At 43.8% G+C, this 14,641-nt stretch overlaps 1 protein-coding gene across 2 annotated transcripts in view; it reads right to left on the bottom strand.

Annotated features, from left to right (window-relative positions):
* DSTYK (dual serine/threonine and tyrosine protein kinase) overlaps nt 1-11,874 on the bottom strand; it is a 66,585-nt gene extending 54,711 nt beyond the window's left edge. For both annotated transcript variants that reach the window (XM_069074664.1, XM_069074663.1), the window contains exon 1: nt 11,586-11,874. In XM_069074664.1, coding sequence (XP_068930765.1) covers nt 11,586-11,859 — 274 coding nt within the window. In that variant the 5' untranslated portion in view covers nt 11,860-11,874. The remainder of the gene's footprint in view (nt 1-11,585) is intronic.
* Nucleotides 11,875-14,641: the final 2,767 nt, after the last annotated feature.

Genomic DNA, 14,641 nt, shown 5'->3' on the forward strand with positions numbered 1-14,641 from the left:
TCCAGTTCCATGCTTTGATCCTTTTTGTCCCCAAAAGAGGAATCTATGGTAGGATTTCGTTTCCTCTGCTTGCTCATGTTGCCAATCAATTACTTGACTTTTGAGCTCTTTACCACAGTAGAACTCTGCTTTCAGAATGGAGAGAGCTTTGTCCCAAATTGCTGGGGATTTTGCAACTGCCGGATCTATTAGGAGGGCACCCTTTTCTGCAGCCTCCCAAGCTCTGGCACACTGGCCACAAATCCCAGGACTACCACCCAAGACGGCGAACCAGATCTAAGCAGGTTGAAGCAAGAGCAATTACCCTCTGAATGGTCACTTGGTCCCCCTACAATTTGTAGGCCAGGAGCTCTGCAAGCAGTAGCTACAGCTGCCCTGCCTCTGCCACTTCTCACCCCTGGGGGTAGGGGCTGGACCATGCTCTTCCAACCCCCTCTTCCAAAAGAGTTCCACACTGACCTTTTACTTTGGCATTTATGGGTTGAGAAGTCTGGAAGCCACCACAGCTTCTGGTGTTTCACTCTCCTGAAGTCTGCTCTGGCTGCCGCTGGTTGGGGCCGGCCTGGGGCCAGAACCGGGCAGCTCATGCTGGACTGTGCTTGGCTCCCAGGACAATGCAATAGATGCTTCTTGCCGGCCTGCCAGGCTGCATTTGGTGGGAGATTTGTTTCTCTCTGTCACTTTGTGGGTTCTGTAGCTCTAAAATTTGTTTAGAGTCATTTTTTTTACATGTATTGGAGGTGGTGGGAGCCAGAGCCACCTGGGAAATCCTGCTTCTCTACTCTGCCATCTTGGCTCCTCAAAGTATTTTCAAAAGCAAATTTCGAGGAAATCAAAGTTTCTATCTAAGTACATTGCACATCTTTTCTACTTTCTTTCAAATTCTATACTCCAGTTTTTATTCTGTGCAGCAACAAAGAGTTTAATTTGAACTGAAGTGATACTGCAACGAACTCTTCAAAGGCAAATTATAATAAATAAAATCTCATGTTTAAAAAAAAGTCTACTATGTAATTGTGTTTTGGCTTCATGTTTCTGATATCTGTCCTCTATATATTACATCTGGCTTAGGCCAAATGCCTCTAGAAAACAGAGACCAGGTTTTTCTAGTCTTCTTTTTGGAGTGTACACTTAAAAGTTCGATGACAATGATGGTATGGTGGTGATGACAACTATCATAGTTATTTCATCAGAAGAAAAGTAAAAGATTGATTGATTTCTATAAATAATATAGTTTAGAGTTTTACAACACACATGGACTGCCTGGCTGAGACTATGTACTTTTAAGCAATCCTAATTTCCTCAACCCAAGATCATGATTAAGATAAACTACAATACCAAGATTCCCTACAGGTCCTCAAAATAACAAAAGATATTCCAATCTCTGTCACTTTGTAACCCTATCCCTTCTTTCTGAAGAAGAGCTCAACACCCTTGCTTTAATACTTCAGTGAGAATCACAGAATCTCAGAGCTGGAAGGAACCAATTCAAAGGTCATCTGGTTTAACCTGCACCTGAATGAGAATCTATTCTTGACCCAACAGACCATCATCCAACCTTGGCCTAGAAGTGCTGTGTCAAGAAGAACCCCACTACTTTCACAAGTCACTTTATTTGGATTTAAGTGAATTGTTGTGAAATGTTTCTTACACAGAGCCCAAATCTGCTTTGTTTCAACTGTCATCCACTGTCAAGTCCTATCCTAAATTTTTTCTTCTCCAGGAAAAATATTCCAAATTCCTTCATCTACTCATTTGAAAACTTCCTTTTCTTCCCTCTTGCTCATCTTACATCAATCACCCAGATGCCTATTTTCTCCTTCACATCTGTCTCACATAAGGAGGTAGTTCCCCTTGCTAACTCCTCCACAAGCACAAGCAATCTTATTCCATCTGGTCTTTCCAAGCAAATTGCCCCCTCTTTCATCCTCCTCTCTCACTTATCTTCAATCTTTCCTGGCTACTTCCTTACTACCTACAAACATGTCCATGTCTCTACCATCCTCAGGAAATCCTCACTTTATCCATCCACTACTCCTGCTAGCTGTTCCCCCCATGTCTCCTCCCTTTTGTGGCTACACTCCTTTAAAAGTCCTTCTACAATAGGTGCCTCTACTTCCTTCTCTTCTTAACTCTCTTAACTCTCCACATTCATCCACTTCTGACCTCATAATTCTACTGAAACTGCTCTCTCCAAAACTACCAATGGCCCAGTGGCCTATTCTCAATTCTCATTCTCCTTGACCTTTCTTCAGACTCTGACCCTGTCAAGCACCCTCTTCTCTCTGGGGTTGTTACACTACTCTTTCTTGGTTCTCCTCTTACCCTACTTGGTTGTTTCTTCTAATCTCTTTTGTTGGATCTTCCTCAAGATGACACCAGGTGTCCTTGGCTGTCTTTTCCTTCTATACTATTTCATTTGGTGATCTCATCAGCTCCCAAGGATTCAACTGTCATCTCTATGCTAATAATTCTCAGATCCACTTATCTCTTGTGCTTAACTCTCTGATAACCTCCAGTCTCACATCTCCAAATGACTACACTGAACATCTCAAAGACAGCTTAAATTCAATATGTCCAAAACTGAACTCATTATCTTTCCCTTAAAACCCTCTCCTCTTCTTAATTTCCGTGTTATTGCTGAGGGCACCACCATGCTCCCAGTCACCCAGGTTTACAAACCTAAGTGCCATCCTAAACTCCTCATTTTCCCACCCCCTTATCCAATCTGTTGCCAAGTCCTGTTGACCTTTTCTTTATAATGTCTTTCACATATACTGCTACCTCCTGTGACAAAGCCACACTCTGGTTCCAGCCCTCCCTCATCATGTCACACAAGAAGAAAACTGCAACAGCCTGCTACTTGGTCTGCCTGCCTCAAGTCTCTCCCTACTCCAGTCCATCCTCTACTCACCTGTCAAAGTGATCTTACTAAAAACACAAGTATGACCCAAACTCCAGTGGCTCCCATTACACCAACCCCACCTTCTGTGATCCAGTGACACTCGCCTCCTTGCTGTCCCTGGAACAAGATACTCCATCTCCCAACTCTCCCTCCTTATCTCTGACTTCTGGCGTGTCAAGTCTCAGCTAAAATCCCACCTTCTACAGGAAGCCCTTCCTGATCCTCCCTAATTCTAGCACTTTCCCTCTATTATTTCCAATTTTCCTGTATATTATTTATTTGTATATAGTGGTTTGCATGCTGTCTCTCCCATTAGACTGTTAGTTCCTAGAGGGCAAGAGCTATCTTTTATCTTACCTTTTCTCCAGGGCTTAGCACAGTGCCTGGTATGCAGTAGGTACTGAATAAATGTTGACTAACTCAGGACATGATCCCAAGTATTTTCAATGCCCTAGCCATGTTCCTCTGAACACTTTCTAAACTTATCAATGTCCTTCCTAAAATGTAATGCCAAGAACTAAAGAAAATATTCCATATGTTGGGTAACAAGGGCAGAATACAACAGGACCATTACCTCCCTGGATGCAGACTAAGATGACAATGGCTTTTTAAACTGCCACATCACACTGTTTACTCATACTAAGCTTGCAATTTGGTAAAACCTTTTGAGCTTAAGGTGAAATGCTGTTCAGTCATACCTCCTCATCTTATACTCATGAGATGGACTGTTTTAAACCAAGTGTCCAAGTATAAGACTTTACACTTCTCCCTATTAAATTCAAGTCCAGCATTCTCACCTATCAAGATGTTTCTGAATCATGCCAAACTAGCCCTCCACATTTGGTGCCATCTGCAAATTTGATAAGCTCACCGTCCATGTCTCTGTTTGAGGCACTAAGAAAAACATTAAATACCGTGTTTCCCCGATAATAAGACCTATCCCGAAAATAAGCCCTCCCCTTACTGTGTAAGATTCCTCTAAAATAAGCCCTCCCCCGAAAATAAGCCCTATTGAGATTGCTACTGTAGTGAAGGTGATCCCTGCGCTACACGCTACATTACGGTACCCTCTGTATGCACCGTCGTCCCCCCCCCCGTGAAACGCACGCCGTGCTCCGAGCTGCATCCAATCAGAGCTGCAGCAGTGAGCACATCATCCTGTTCTTTATTGAATTCATTATTGAATAAAGGTACATTTTTTTGTTCACATTTACCTGTTTATTAAAATTGCTGTCAATGTTCATTAAAATAAGCTCTCCCCTGAAAATAAGCCCTCTGGTGTTTTTCTGTCCAAAAAAATAATAAGACAGTGTCTTATTATCGGGGAAACACGGTAGCACAAAGCCAAAGACTGACCAGATCCCTGAGTCATCCACTACAGACCTCCTCAAAACTGACAACTGAACCATTGAGTACTCTCTGGGTTCATCTATCTAACAGGTTCTGAACCTACCTAACTGTACTATCATCAAGTCTAAACATGGTCCATAAGAATAGCATGAAAAATTTTATCAAATGCTTTCCTGAAATCCCAATAAACTATATCTACATCATTCCCCTAATCCACCTTTCTAGCAGCCCTGGCAAAAAAGGAATCGAGGTTAGTCTGAAATGACATGTTCTTTATAAAAACAATGTTGGCTCTTTCTAGTCATTCCTTCCTTTTCTAGATGTTTACCTACCATCCCTTTCGTGGTATGTCTCAAAATTTTGCCAGGAATCAAAGTCAGAATTGCTGGTTTAAAAGTCTGTAGAGTAATATTTGTAAAGTACTTTTCAAACCTTAAAGGGATCATAAATGCTATTTTTATTATTAACTCACTGTCTTCTATCCTTTCTCTGCACCAGTGGCAACTCTGCTGTTCTCCAGTCTTTCAGAGATTACTCCCAGTAATCACTCTGAGCCATGTGAGATGTGGTACATCTGCATCTAGATCCCGTGGACAGGACAGAAAGGTGACTAGGCACTTCCTTACTACTTTCCCTATTATCCTGGGATTCAGCTCTGTATCAGCCATTCTATTCTCCTTAACAAAGAAAGGCAACAGAAATAAAATAAATGTGAATAGTGCTGCCTTCTCTTTCTTGACAATTATCATCATCCCACCCACCCTAATGAGCAGTCATTTCTTTCTCTGAGCCTCCTTTTATCCCCAACACAAGAAAAACAAACTACATATTAATGGCCTTAGCAATGATTCCCCAAAGGTTCCAGCTCACTCTAACCTTCATCGCTCCTTGCACTAGTTTGACAAGATGATGCCCAAAAAATAAAAAAAAAATTAAAAAGATGATGCCAGACTTCTTTATTATTAATTTTCTATTGCAGGCCCTTGCTTTCATCTATATAGTTTTAAACCTAAAACTAGTCTTTGAGGTCTCTACAAATCCACAACAGTCTCTTTAGACAGCCTTCTATGCCTCATTCCCCTCCTTTTCCTCCTCACCCTAGCAAGTATAGGTGATCTAGAAGATAAATGCCCTCCTCTTGCATAATTTGTCCTTTGTTTCAAAGAGGACCAGTGACATCACAGGATGTCTTGACTGCTTCAGGAATCAGATTTAAGTGAGGCAGAGCTGCACAAAGTAGTCAGCCTCATCCTCACCCTCTTTTCCAGAACTATCAAAGTCCAGTGGGCTAAACCAGTTTGAAGGTAACCGACAGACTTCAAACCCATTGGTGAGCTAGGGGGAGGTAGGGGAGCGGGGGCGGGGGGGGGGTGTCTAACCCAAGCATTTGAAGACTTCCCCTGGTGGAACGGGCAGATGAGAACAACTTGTTCCATTGGCCATGGAAGGCAGCTGAAGCAGGTGCTGTGGAGCTCTTAGAGCTTATTTAGACACTTAGGATGCCAAGATCATCCACAGCATCCTAGGCCATCACTTCCTCTTTATGGAGAGGTAAAAAGAAACTGAAAAAAAAAAAAACCCTATCCATTGACGCACTCCCAATCTATTTTTCTACCCACTTATCCAAGCTGCTTCTGAGAACTAGAGGTTTTTATCCCTAAAATAATATCTATGTTCTAAACTTTCTACTCAGATCCTGAAGTATGTTACAATGTGATCATATTAAGAGGGAAACATCACTTTTATGCCCTTTGTGTTCCTTCCCTAGCATGCATTTATTCAATGCCTAGGCAACATGCAAAGTTCTGTGATAGGCACTAGTTTAAAGTAGCATAAATATACAAAATGTTACATAAATAGCATTTTTATTGCTTTTATTTTAAGCTCTGTGATAGGCACTAGTTTAAAGTAGCATAAAGGTATAAAATGTTACATAAATAGCATTTTTATTGCTATTACATGTCAATCATTTCAAAGTTCCAGTTTGTCCTCAGCAAGTCTAATACATAGTAACATAGTACATAATGCCTATATGCATTTTTCCACCCCAGAGAGAACGGTTAAAATCTCTCAGAGGTCTGCTGGATAGTTATTGAATGGTAAGTTTCCTAACATCTCAGTTTGTCATTCTGCATGGACACAACCTCATAGAGAAAAACTAAGACTATAAGTTGAACTGATCTTCACCTTACAAAGGGAAAGGAAACAAAATCTAGGTGTCTCATAAATTCTCCCACAGGGATTCTTTATCTAACACAGTATTCTAGAGTCATAAATGGACAGCCTAAAAATCACACATTCATCTGAAGTAAAGTGTTAACAGAATGAGCACTGAACTTGGAGTCAGAGACCTTGGACTTGAAGTCTAGGTTACTTCACCACACTAGGCCTCCGTTTTTTTCAGCTGTAAAATGAGAGTCAGACTAGACAAACTCGTCTAACTCTACCATTCTATACTTCTATCTGGGTACACTACATTTCGGGGGGGGGGATGTTCTTGTTGTTCCCCTTCTTCCCCTTCCCCTACCTTTAGAATTTTAACTTCATTCTAGTCAGGATTATTTTATTCATTTTATTTGTATCCACAACACTAGCACTTCACCTGTCGTACATTTAACAAATGCCTGGTTACTAACTGACAGAATTTTCTTAGTCACAAATAACTCTACAAACTAAAATGAATATCTTCTATCAGGGAAACAAAATTAAACAGCTCTGGTCCCACCTTTTCTCCACCACCACAAGCTTTTGTATTTAGATGGAAGATTCCAGAGTTTGGAGGCCTAATATTCAAATGCTAAATCCATAATGAAGTTCCCTAGAGAAAACTAGTAAGACATATATATCTCTCTTAAACTGTATTTTTAAAAGGAAAAAACAAAGGTTCACATACCTTGATCACTTCCTCCCACCACCCACCTCCTCTACTCCTAGAGATGATTCTATTTTCTGAACTGCAATTTTGAAAACTAAAGTCACCCTTCCAAATAATGGGGAAATGGACTTCAGGTCCAACATGAACTTGCCCACCTTAACTTTTAATCTACCCTCATTTGAGCACTTCTACTCTGCTTCCTACCAACATGACTTTAAATCTTTTAAAATTTCAATCTTTTAAAATCTTTTAATCCTTTAAAAAATCTTCACTTGCTCCTACCGGACTAAGTATCACACTATTTCTCTTCCCTTTTATAGCCAAACTCCTAGGAAAAAACTATATATACTTGTTGCCTTGACTTCCTCACCCCCACATTCACTTCTAAACACTTTACTGTCTGGCTTCTGATCCACAATTTACCAAAACTGCTGACTCCAAGTCACCAGTGTTCTCTGAATCACTAAATCCAACGGCCTTTCTCAGTCCTCATGCTTCTTGACTGCAGCACTTAACCATTAGCCACCCTCCCTCCCCTGAATCCTAACTCCCTCCTAATGTTTCTTGACACTCCCCTCTCTGGTTCTCTACTTCTACCTGTATGATCACTCCTCAGTCTCCTCTGCTGGATCATCATTTAGGTCCAGTCCCCTATGAATCCATATCCCACAACTGTCTGAACTCTCTTCTCTTTTCTCTCTATACTTTTCTCATTTGATGATCTCATCAGTTACCATTAATTCAATCATCATCTCTATGGAAAAGACTCCCAAAGCTACCAGCCCAGCCCAAATCTTTCTCCTGAGTTCCACACTTCTCCAAATCAACAAGTTCAAAACAGAACTAATTACCTTTTCCCCTAAACCAGGGGTGGGGAACCTGTGGGCCTCGATACCATATGTGGCCAAGGCCACAGATTCCCCATCCCTGTGGCCTAAACCCATTCCTCTTCCTAACTGCCATTTTTTTCTAGGCTATCACAATCCTAACCACCTACATTTGCAGCCTTATAATCTTCCTCAAATCCTCCTCCCTCAACCCACACAGGTCCGGTCTTGTTGGTTCTACTTCCACAATATTTCTCGCACTTATCCCTTCTCTCCGCTGACAAAGCTGCTAGGCTACTTCTGACTCTCATCCCCTCTAGTCTGAAATATGACTATAGCCTTAATAACTGGTCATCCTGTATTCAGTCTCTTCCTTCTCCAACCCATTCACCAGAGCTGCCAAAGTTGCAATGGCTCCCTATTGCCTCAAGATAAAATACAAATTCCTCTGTGAGGCCACTGAAAGCCCTACCCATCTGGCTCCAACCTATCTTTCCAGATTGATTTCCTATTATTCTCCTTTACATAGTCTATATTCCAGCCAAACTTGCCTGCTTGCTTTCTCCCCATCTCCTGCCACCAGTACACCTTCATACAGCCTCTGTCCCAGGGGCAGAAATCTCTGTTCCATCATCTTTGCCTAGAGCTTTCTAGAGCTTCCTCTAGAGCTGGGCTCCAGGCCTTTCCTGAGTGTTCCAGTTGTTAGTGATCATCCCCATGACTTTTATTTATGGTAATCACTATCTGCATACATGTTGTTTCTACCCAAGAGAATATAAACTGCTTGAGAGCAGGGACCATTTTATCTTTGTAGTCCTAGCACTTGGCACTTTGAAGGACTACAATAAATGTTTGTTGAATTGAATTAAATGAGCTGTGAGGAAGATTTTCCCAGTGAAGAAGAAACCTAAAAAGGCTGTGGAATTTTCTTCTCTGGAGGACTTCAAAAATAAAACACATTCTCCTCTGGGCCTTCCTGCCACCTACTTCTTCACAGAGCAAAGCAGAGGAAGATAGCAGTTCTCTCTACATCCATTTTCAGATCAGCAAAGCTCTGAACAAAAGATGTCAAAACTACAACCCCACAACTATCCCCTCCTCTACAATATTCTCCATCAAGTATAAACTAAGCTTGTCACAGACACCAGCAAGTCAAACAGAAGAGGATTATTCAGGACTGGTCTAAAATTTTACCATCTGACCATTTGGGTAACTTCTAGCTTTCACCCCTAACTCTAGACCCTTACACACATGGATGACATGTGTACAACATGGTACCACCAAAGCAGGCATACTACTAAGAAATACAACCTAAGAATCTAGCTAGCCATTTCTCTGTCAAATGCTATCGGCTCCTAAATTTACAGGCTACTTGGCTGTTATTCTTGGTACAACTAAGTACAATCTATAGAACTTATTCAGCAAGGGGTGGCTAGGGGGTGAAGTGAATAGAGAGCACCGGCCCTGGAGTCAGGAGGACCTGTGTTCAAATCTGGCCTCAGACATTTAACACAAAAACTAGCTGTGTGACCTTGGGCAAGTCACTTAACCCCAATTGCCCTCCAAAAAGCAAAAAAAGAAAAAGAACTTATTCAGTTATTTTTTAACTAAAAGTTTGTTTTTAACAAATCCTGGGAGGAAAGGAGGTCAGTTTCCCCACTTCAAGTCCTGAGGGAAACTAGAAAAAGGTTGAAGACCATACCCTTGAAAACTCTGGTGATGTTTAAGTGCCTTGGGGTCTTTGCATTTTTGTCCAGAGAAGAAATTGGTACTGGGAGGGTTAAGAAAGCAGCTCAGGAGTCAGGTTGGGAAGGAAGGAAGAGAGGAAGGGAGGGAGGAAGGAAGGAAATGAAGGAGGAAAGAAGGGAGATTTTATTAATCACTTACTATATGCTAGGCACTGTGCTAAGCTCTGAGGATACCAAGTGTAAGCAAAAAGAAAGAGTCTACGCCCTCAAAGAGCTTACATTCTAAAGGGAGACGACAACATACCAAAGGGGGTCACAAACACACAAAAAAAGTGGGAGTCTTACTTTCCTCAAAAAAAAAAAAGCATAATTTCTAATCCAGGCACAATTTTTGGTAATTCACTAGCACCAAATAGACTTCCTTTGCTAAAATGCATCAGGTGTTCAGGTTGTGTAATGAGAAAGTGCTGCACTGATTATCTACAAAATATTAAAAACAGTAAATAATAACAGCTAACATTTACACAATGCTTTCTACATGCCAGATACTTTACAAATTATTTTATTTGATCCTTACAACAACCCTGAGAGGTAGATGCTATTATTATTCCCATTTTACAGATGGGGAAACTGAGACTGGAGAGTTTCAGTGATTTGCCCAGGATCACATAACTAGGAAGTGCCTAAGATCAGATGTGAACTGAGGTTTTCCTGTGCCACTTAGCTGCCCCAAGAACTGATGACCTCCCACACCTTGGTTGAAGCTCTTTATGGAAGCCACCAAAAAGAACTACACAGGATGAGAAGTCAAGGATGATGGGTCGCAATCTACACCAGTAGACAGCCAAGATCATGGAGCTTCTCAAGTATACATGACCTTCCCCCAAGCCCAAACTTTGCATTCCGTCTTCGACAATACAGCCCACAGCCTGGGGGCCACTGAACTTCGTTCCATTTCCTTGCCATCTCCACGAATGCCCTGGCTCACTTCTGCCATCGCCCCGATCCTCCTCTCTCCCCTTTTCTCCACCTCCAGGCTTCCTCCAAGTCCCAAAGTCCCATTTCCTCCAAGAAGTCTTTCCAGAGCACCCCCTTACCTCCCCCCCGGAGTTATCCTGGTTTGGACAGAGTTGTCCGCACGATGTCCTTCCCACTAAATTGGGTGCTCCCTGAGAGCAGGGGCGGTCTTTTCCTTTCTTGTTGTCTCCAGAGCTTAGCACGGTATCGGGCACACAGTGGGTGCTCAATAAATGCTACTCGACTGACTTCTCCACCGAATCACCTTTTCACTTTGGGGCATCCTACACACCCTGCCACCTCCTTCCGGTTCATCACAAGTCCCCCACCCCCACCCCTCCCCCAACTCACAGCTGGATTAACCCCCCAGCCCTCCTCTTTCCACATTCAACCATCCCTCTCCCCACACTGCTTCCTCCCAGGAAATCATCCTTTGGCAACCCCGACGCCTGTGGGGGGTCCGACTGACCCAGACACTGCAGGTCCACCCCCAGCATGCCCCCCTTGCCCCTGACTGAGCACCTCACAGGGCCCCCCTCACCCCTGACCCTGGTATCCCGCAGGACCCCCCCTCCGCCTCTGACCCTGGCACCCCGCAGGGCCCCCCTCGCCCCTGACCCTGGCACCTCGAAACGCCCCCTCCGCCCCCGCAGCACCCCTACGCCTCTGACCCTAGCACCCCGCAGGGCCCCCCTCATCCCTGACCCTGGCACCCCGAAGCGCTCCTCCTCCTCTGACCCTGGCACCCCGCAGCGCTCCCTCCGCCCCTGACCCTGGCACCCTGCAGGGCCCCGCCCCTCAGCCACCCCGCGGCGGCGCCCCCTCCCTCTCCCTCCGCATCCCCGGTCCTCGCGGGGCCTCCCCTCCCTCCGTGCCTGGCCCCCGCGGCTGGTCCCCGGGCCCGGAGGCGCGTCCCTCCTTACCCGCGTGCAGATCGGCCTCGGAGACATCGACGCCCGGGGCCGGGGACAAGGGGGGGAAGCTGCAGTCGTAGGAGCACTGGATGTCTCCAAAGAACTTCTGCGTCTCGCTCAGGTTCTGCTGCAGCCGCTTCAGGTAGAGGCGGTGGTGGGCGAAGGCCCGGCCCAGCTCCCGAGCCAGTCCGAGGCCGCCGCCAGGGCCGGGGCCGGGACCCGAGGCCGGGCCGCTCCCGCGCGGGGACGTCCCACCCTCGCTGCCGCCGCCGCCGCCCTCCATCTCCTCCGACCGCTCCGTCTTCGCGGCTCGGCCCCAGGCCGCCGGCCCGCCCGGCCTCCCGCCTCCCTTCTGCCCGCCCCCCAATGTGGAGAGAAGGGAGAGCCCCAGCCTCGCTACGCCCTAGCCCGCCCACAGGCTGCACGCCGCCCACCCACCCCCGGGCTTCCGTCACCCGCAGACGATAACAAACCAGCCCGCAGTGAGCCCACAACGGAACCTTTATTCATGGTGCCGAAGGGAGAGGGGGAACGCGCTGGGAGGGACGCCTCCCGCGAGGCACCCTGGGACTTGTAGGTCGAGGTCGGGCTGCGGGTCCTGAAAGCCGGGAGGTGGAAAAGCGGGGTTCTCTAAGAGGCTGCAGGAGAACTCTGGGGGAATGGACTGGAGCCAACTCGAGCCCATTGCTAAATCTTCTCTATGAGCATTTTAAGTCTAGGAAATCAGCTTGATTTGTTGTTTTGTTGATTGTCTAGACTTAAGAAAATGCTAATAGTGGAAATTAAACTTTAAAGTGTATCCTGCATACATTTTACCCCCAGAGAACCATTGTTAAACATTTACCAGCACACAGAATCCAACTTATAAATATATTATTCAACAAACATTTATTAAGCAACTACTGTATGCAAGTCACTTTCCTAGGTACTAGGTATGCAAAGACTGGTCCTCAAACAGCTAACACAGAGCTTCTGTCCTGAATCAAAACACCCCATTTCAAATCCTCCCTCTTAGGTTTAGTAGTTGTATGATTCTAAGCAAGTCACTTAACCTCTGTCGGCCTCAGTTTCCCACAGGATTTTTAGTGAAACCCAAATGTGTAAAGTGCTTTACAAACCTTAAAACACTCTATAAATGTTAGTTATTATTTTGATCGAATTAAACTCCCCCCCTTTTTTTTGTTTGTTTTTAGGAGGAAAGAGAACTCAAAATCTGACCCAAGGCAAAAAATGGAATACACTCATTGAAAACATATCTAAAGATATTTAAAACAGAGAAAACTTTGTAATTAAGAATATGTGTCCCAATGATGGGAGCTAGGTGATACAGTGGTCTGGAGTCTAGAAAACCTGAGTTCAAATTTTACCTGATCCTAGCCAAGACACTTAACACTGCCTGCCTCAGTTTCCTCAACTGAAAAATGGGAATAACAAAAGTACCTATTCACAGGGTTGGTGGAAGGATGAAATGAGATAATATTTGTAAGCACTTCATAAATATTTCTTTCCTTCCTTCCTTCCTTCTTGTGATGATCCAAAAGTAGGTTTTTAATCATTCATTTACTCAAAAAACATTTATTAAGCTCTTCCTGTTTTCAATGCAGACTCCTCTAAAGCCTTCCTCTGATTCCTCAACATACCATAGAGATGACTCTGATTTTTCAAGTCTATGTCAGTGGAGGGCAAGTTCTCTGGGGCTAAGGAGAGACAGGGACAGAGAGAAAGGGAAAAAGCTATCCAGCCCCAGTGTTTTCCTATTTAGAAGGTCAAATGTATTTGTGTGTGTGTATGTATTTAAAACAGAATATGAATTTACAAATCCTAGGAGAAACAAAACCAAATCAACATTATTGTATATGCTTGATACCTACAAGGGAGTATAGCTATAGTGTATACAAGATAATGCCCTCTGAGGAATGTTCATAAATGAATGAAAATTTAAATAGCAAGATAGGATGTCAATAGATGCGTCCGAGGATGATGGAAAACACTTTGGACTTAGAGTTAGGAAAACCTGGCTTCGAATCTTACTCTACCACTTAGCAGCTATGTGACTATGGACAAGTCACCTCATGTCGCTGGTACCTTCAGGATGCCAGGAGAAAGCAAGGGAAGCACCCCACTGTGAAGTGGAACAAGAATCTCACAGGATGGACAGGCCTATATGAGTTGATGAGATAACAGATCCATCTGAGTATTATTATTAATTTGTGATTCACAGGTTTGCTAGATGTTTGAAGTAGAAGGAACCTCAGATTGTCTCATCAAACTCCCTCATTTCAGAGATGAACAAAATAAGACCCAAATAAATTGAATTATTTACCTAAGGTCACACACCTAGAAAATGACAGGGAAGGGATATGGACACAGACCTCCAATCCCAGTAGAATGCTCTTCCCACTTCAGAGTAGAGGCCTGGGTTCAAATTCCACCTCTGACATAGGCTATGTCACTCAGTCTAAACCATTTAACCTCTTGGTGCTCCCTCAGACATCCTTCCAAGACATTAAATTGCAGAACAGTGGTTCATATCAATTGATAGAAGAAGTTTCCTACCCCAAAGAAATTACAGGAAATGGAGTGCAGAAGGTAACAAGAATTTTGGGCTAACTTGAATTAGAAAGGTTTTAAGTGAGGAGATAAAATCTGAGTCAGACTGGAAGAAGCAATTTTGTGCCAAACTTAATATACATCATCTCTTTTAAGCTTCCTGACAACACTGACTAGTAGGTTCTATAGATATTATTATCCCCATTTTAGAGATAGGAAACTGAGGCTCAGCAGGGTCAAGTGACTTGTTCAAAATCAAATAGCTTCTAAAATCAAAGGTAGTATTTGAACCCAGCTTTTCCAGATTTATGCTAGATACAAGGAAGAATTTTCTGATGGTATGGATTGCTAATCTCTTAAGTGAGTTAGAGAGAGAGAGTCTACAAACTTTTCTGGAGAGTTTTAATCACAGGTGTGACAATAGAAAGTATGCTGGATATGGCATCTGATGAGCTGGATTTAAACCTGACTCTGCTACTTAACTACCTGTATTACCTTGGTCAAGTCATTTCACC

The sequence above is a fragment of the Petaurus breviceps genome, unplaced genomic scaffold, assembly GCF_028583685.1.
Source record: "Petaurus breviceps papuanus isolate PSGF00001 unplaced genomic scaffold, PetGlider_PUasm1.0 90895, whole genome shotgun sequence".
Taxonomy (NCBI): Eukaryota; Metazoa; Chordata; class Mammalia; order Diprotodontia; family Petauridae; genus Petaurus; species Petaurus breviceps.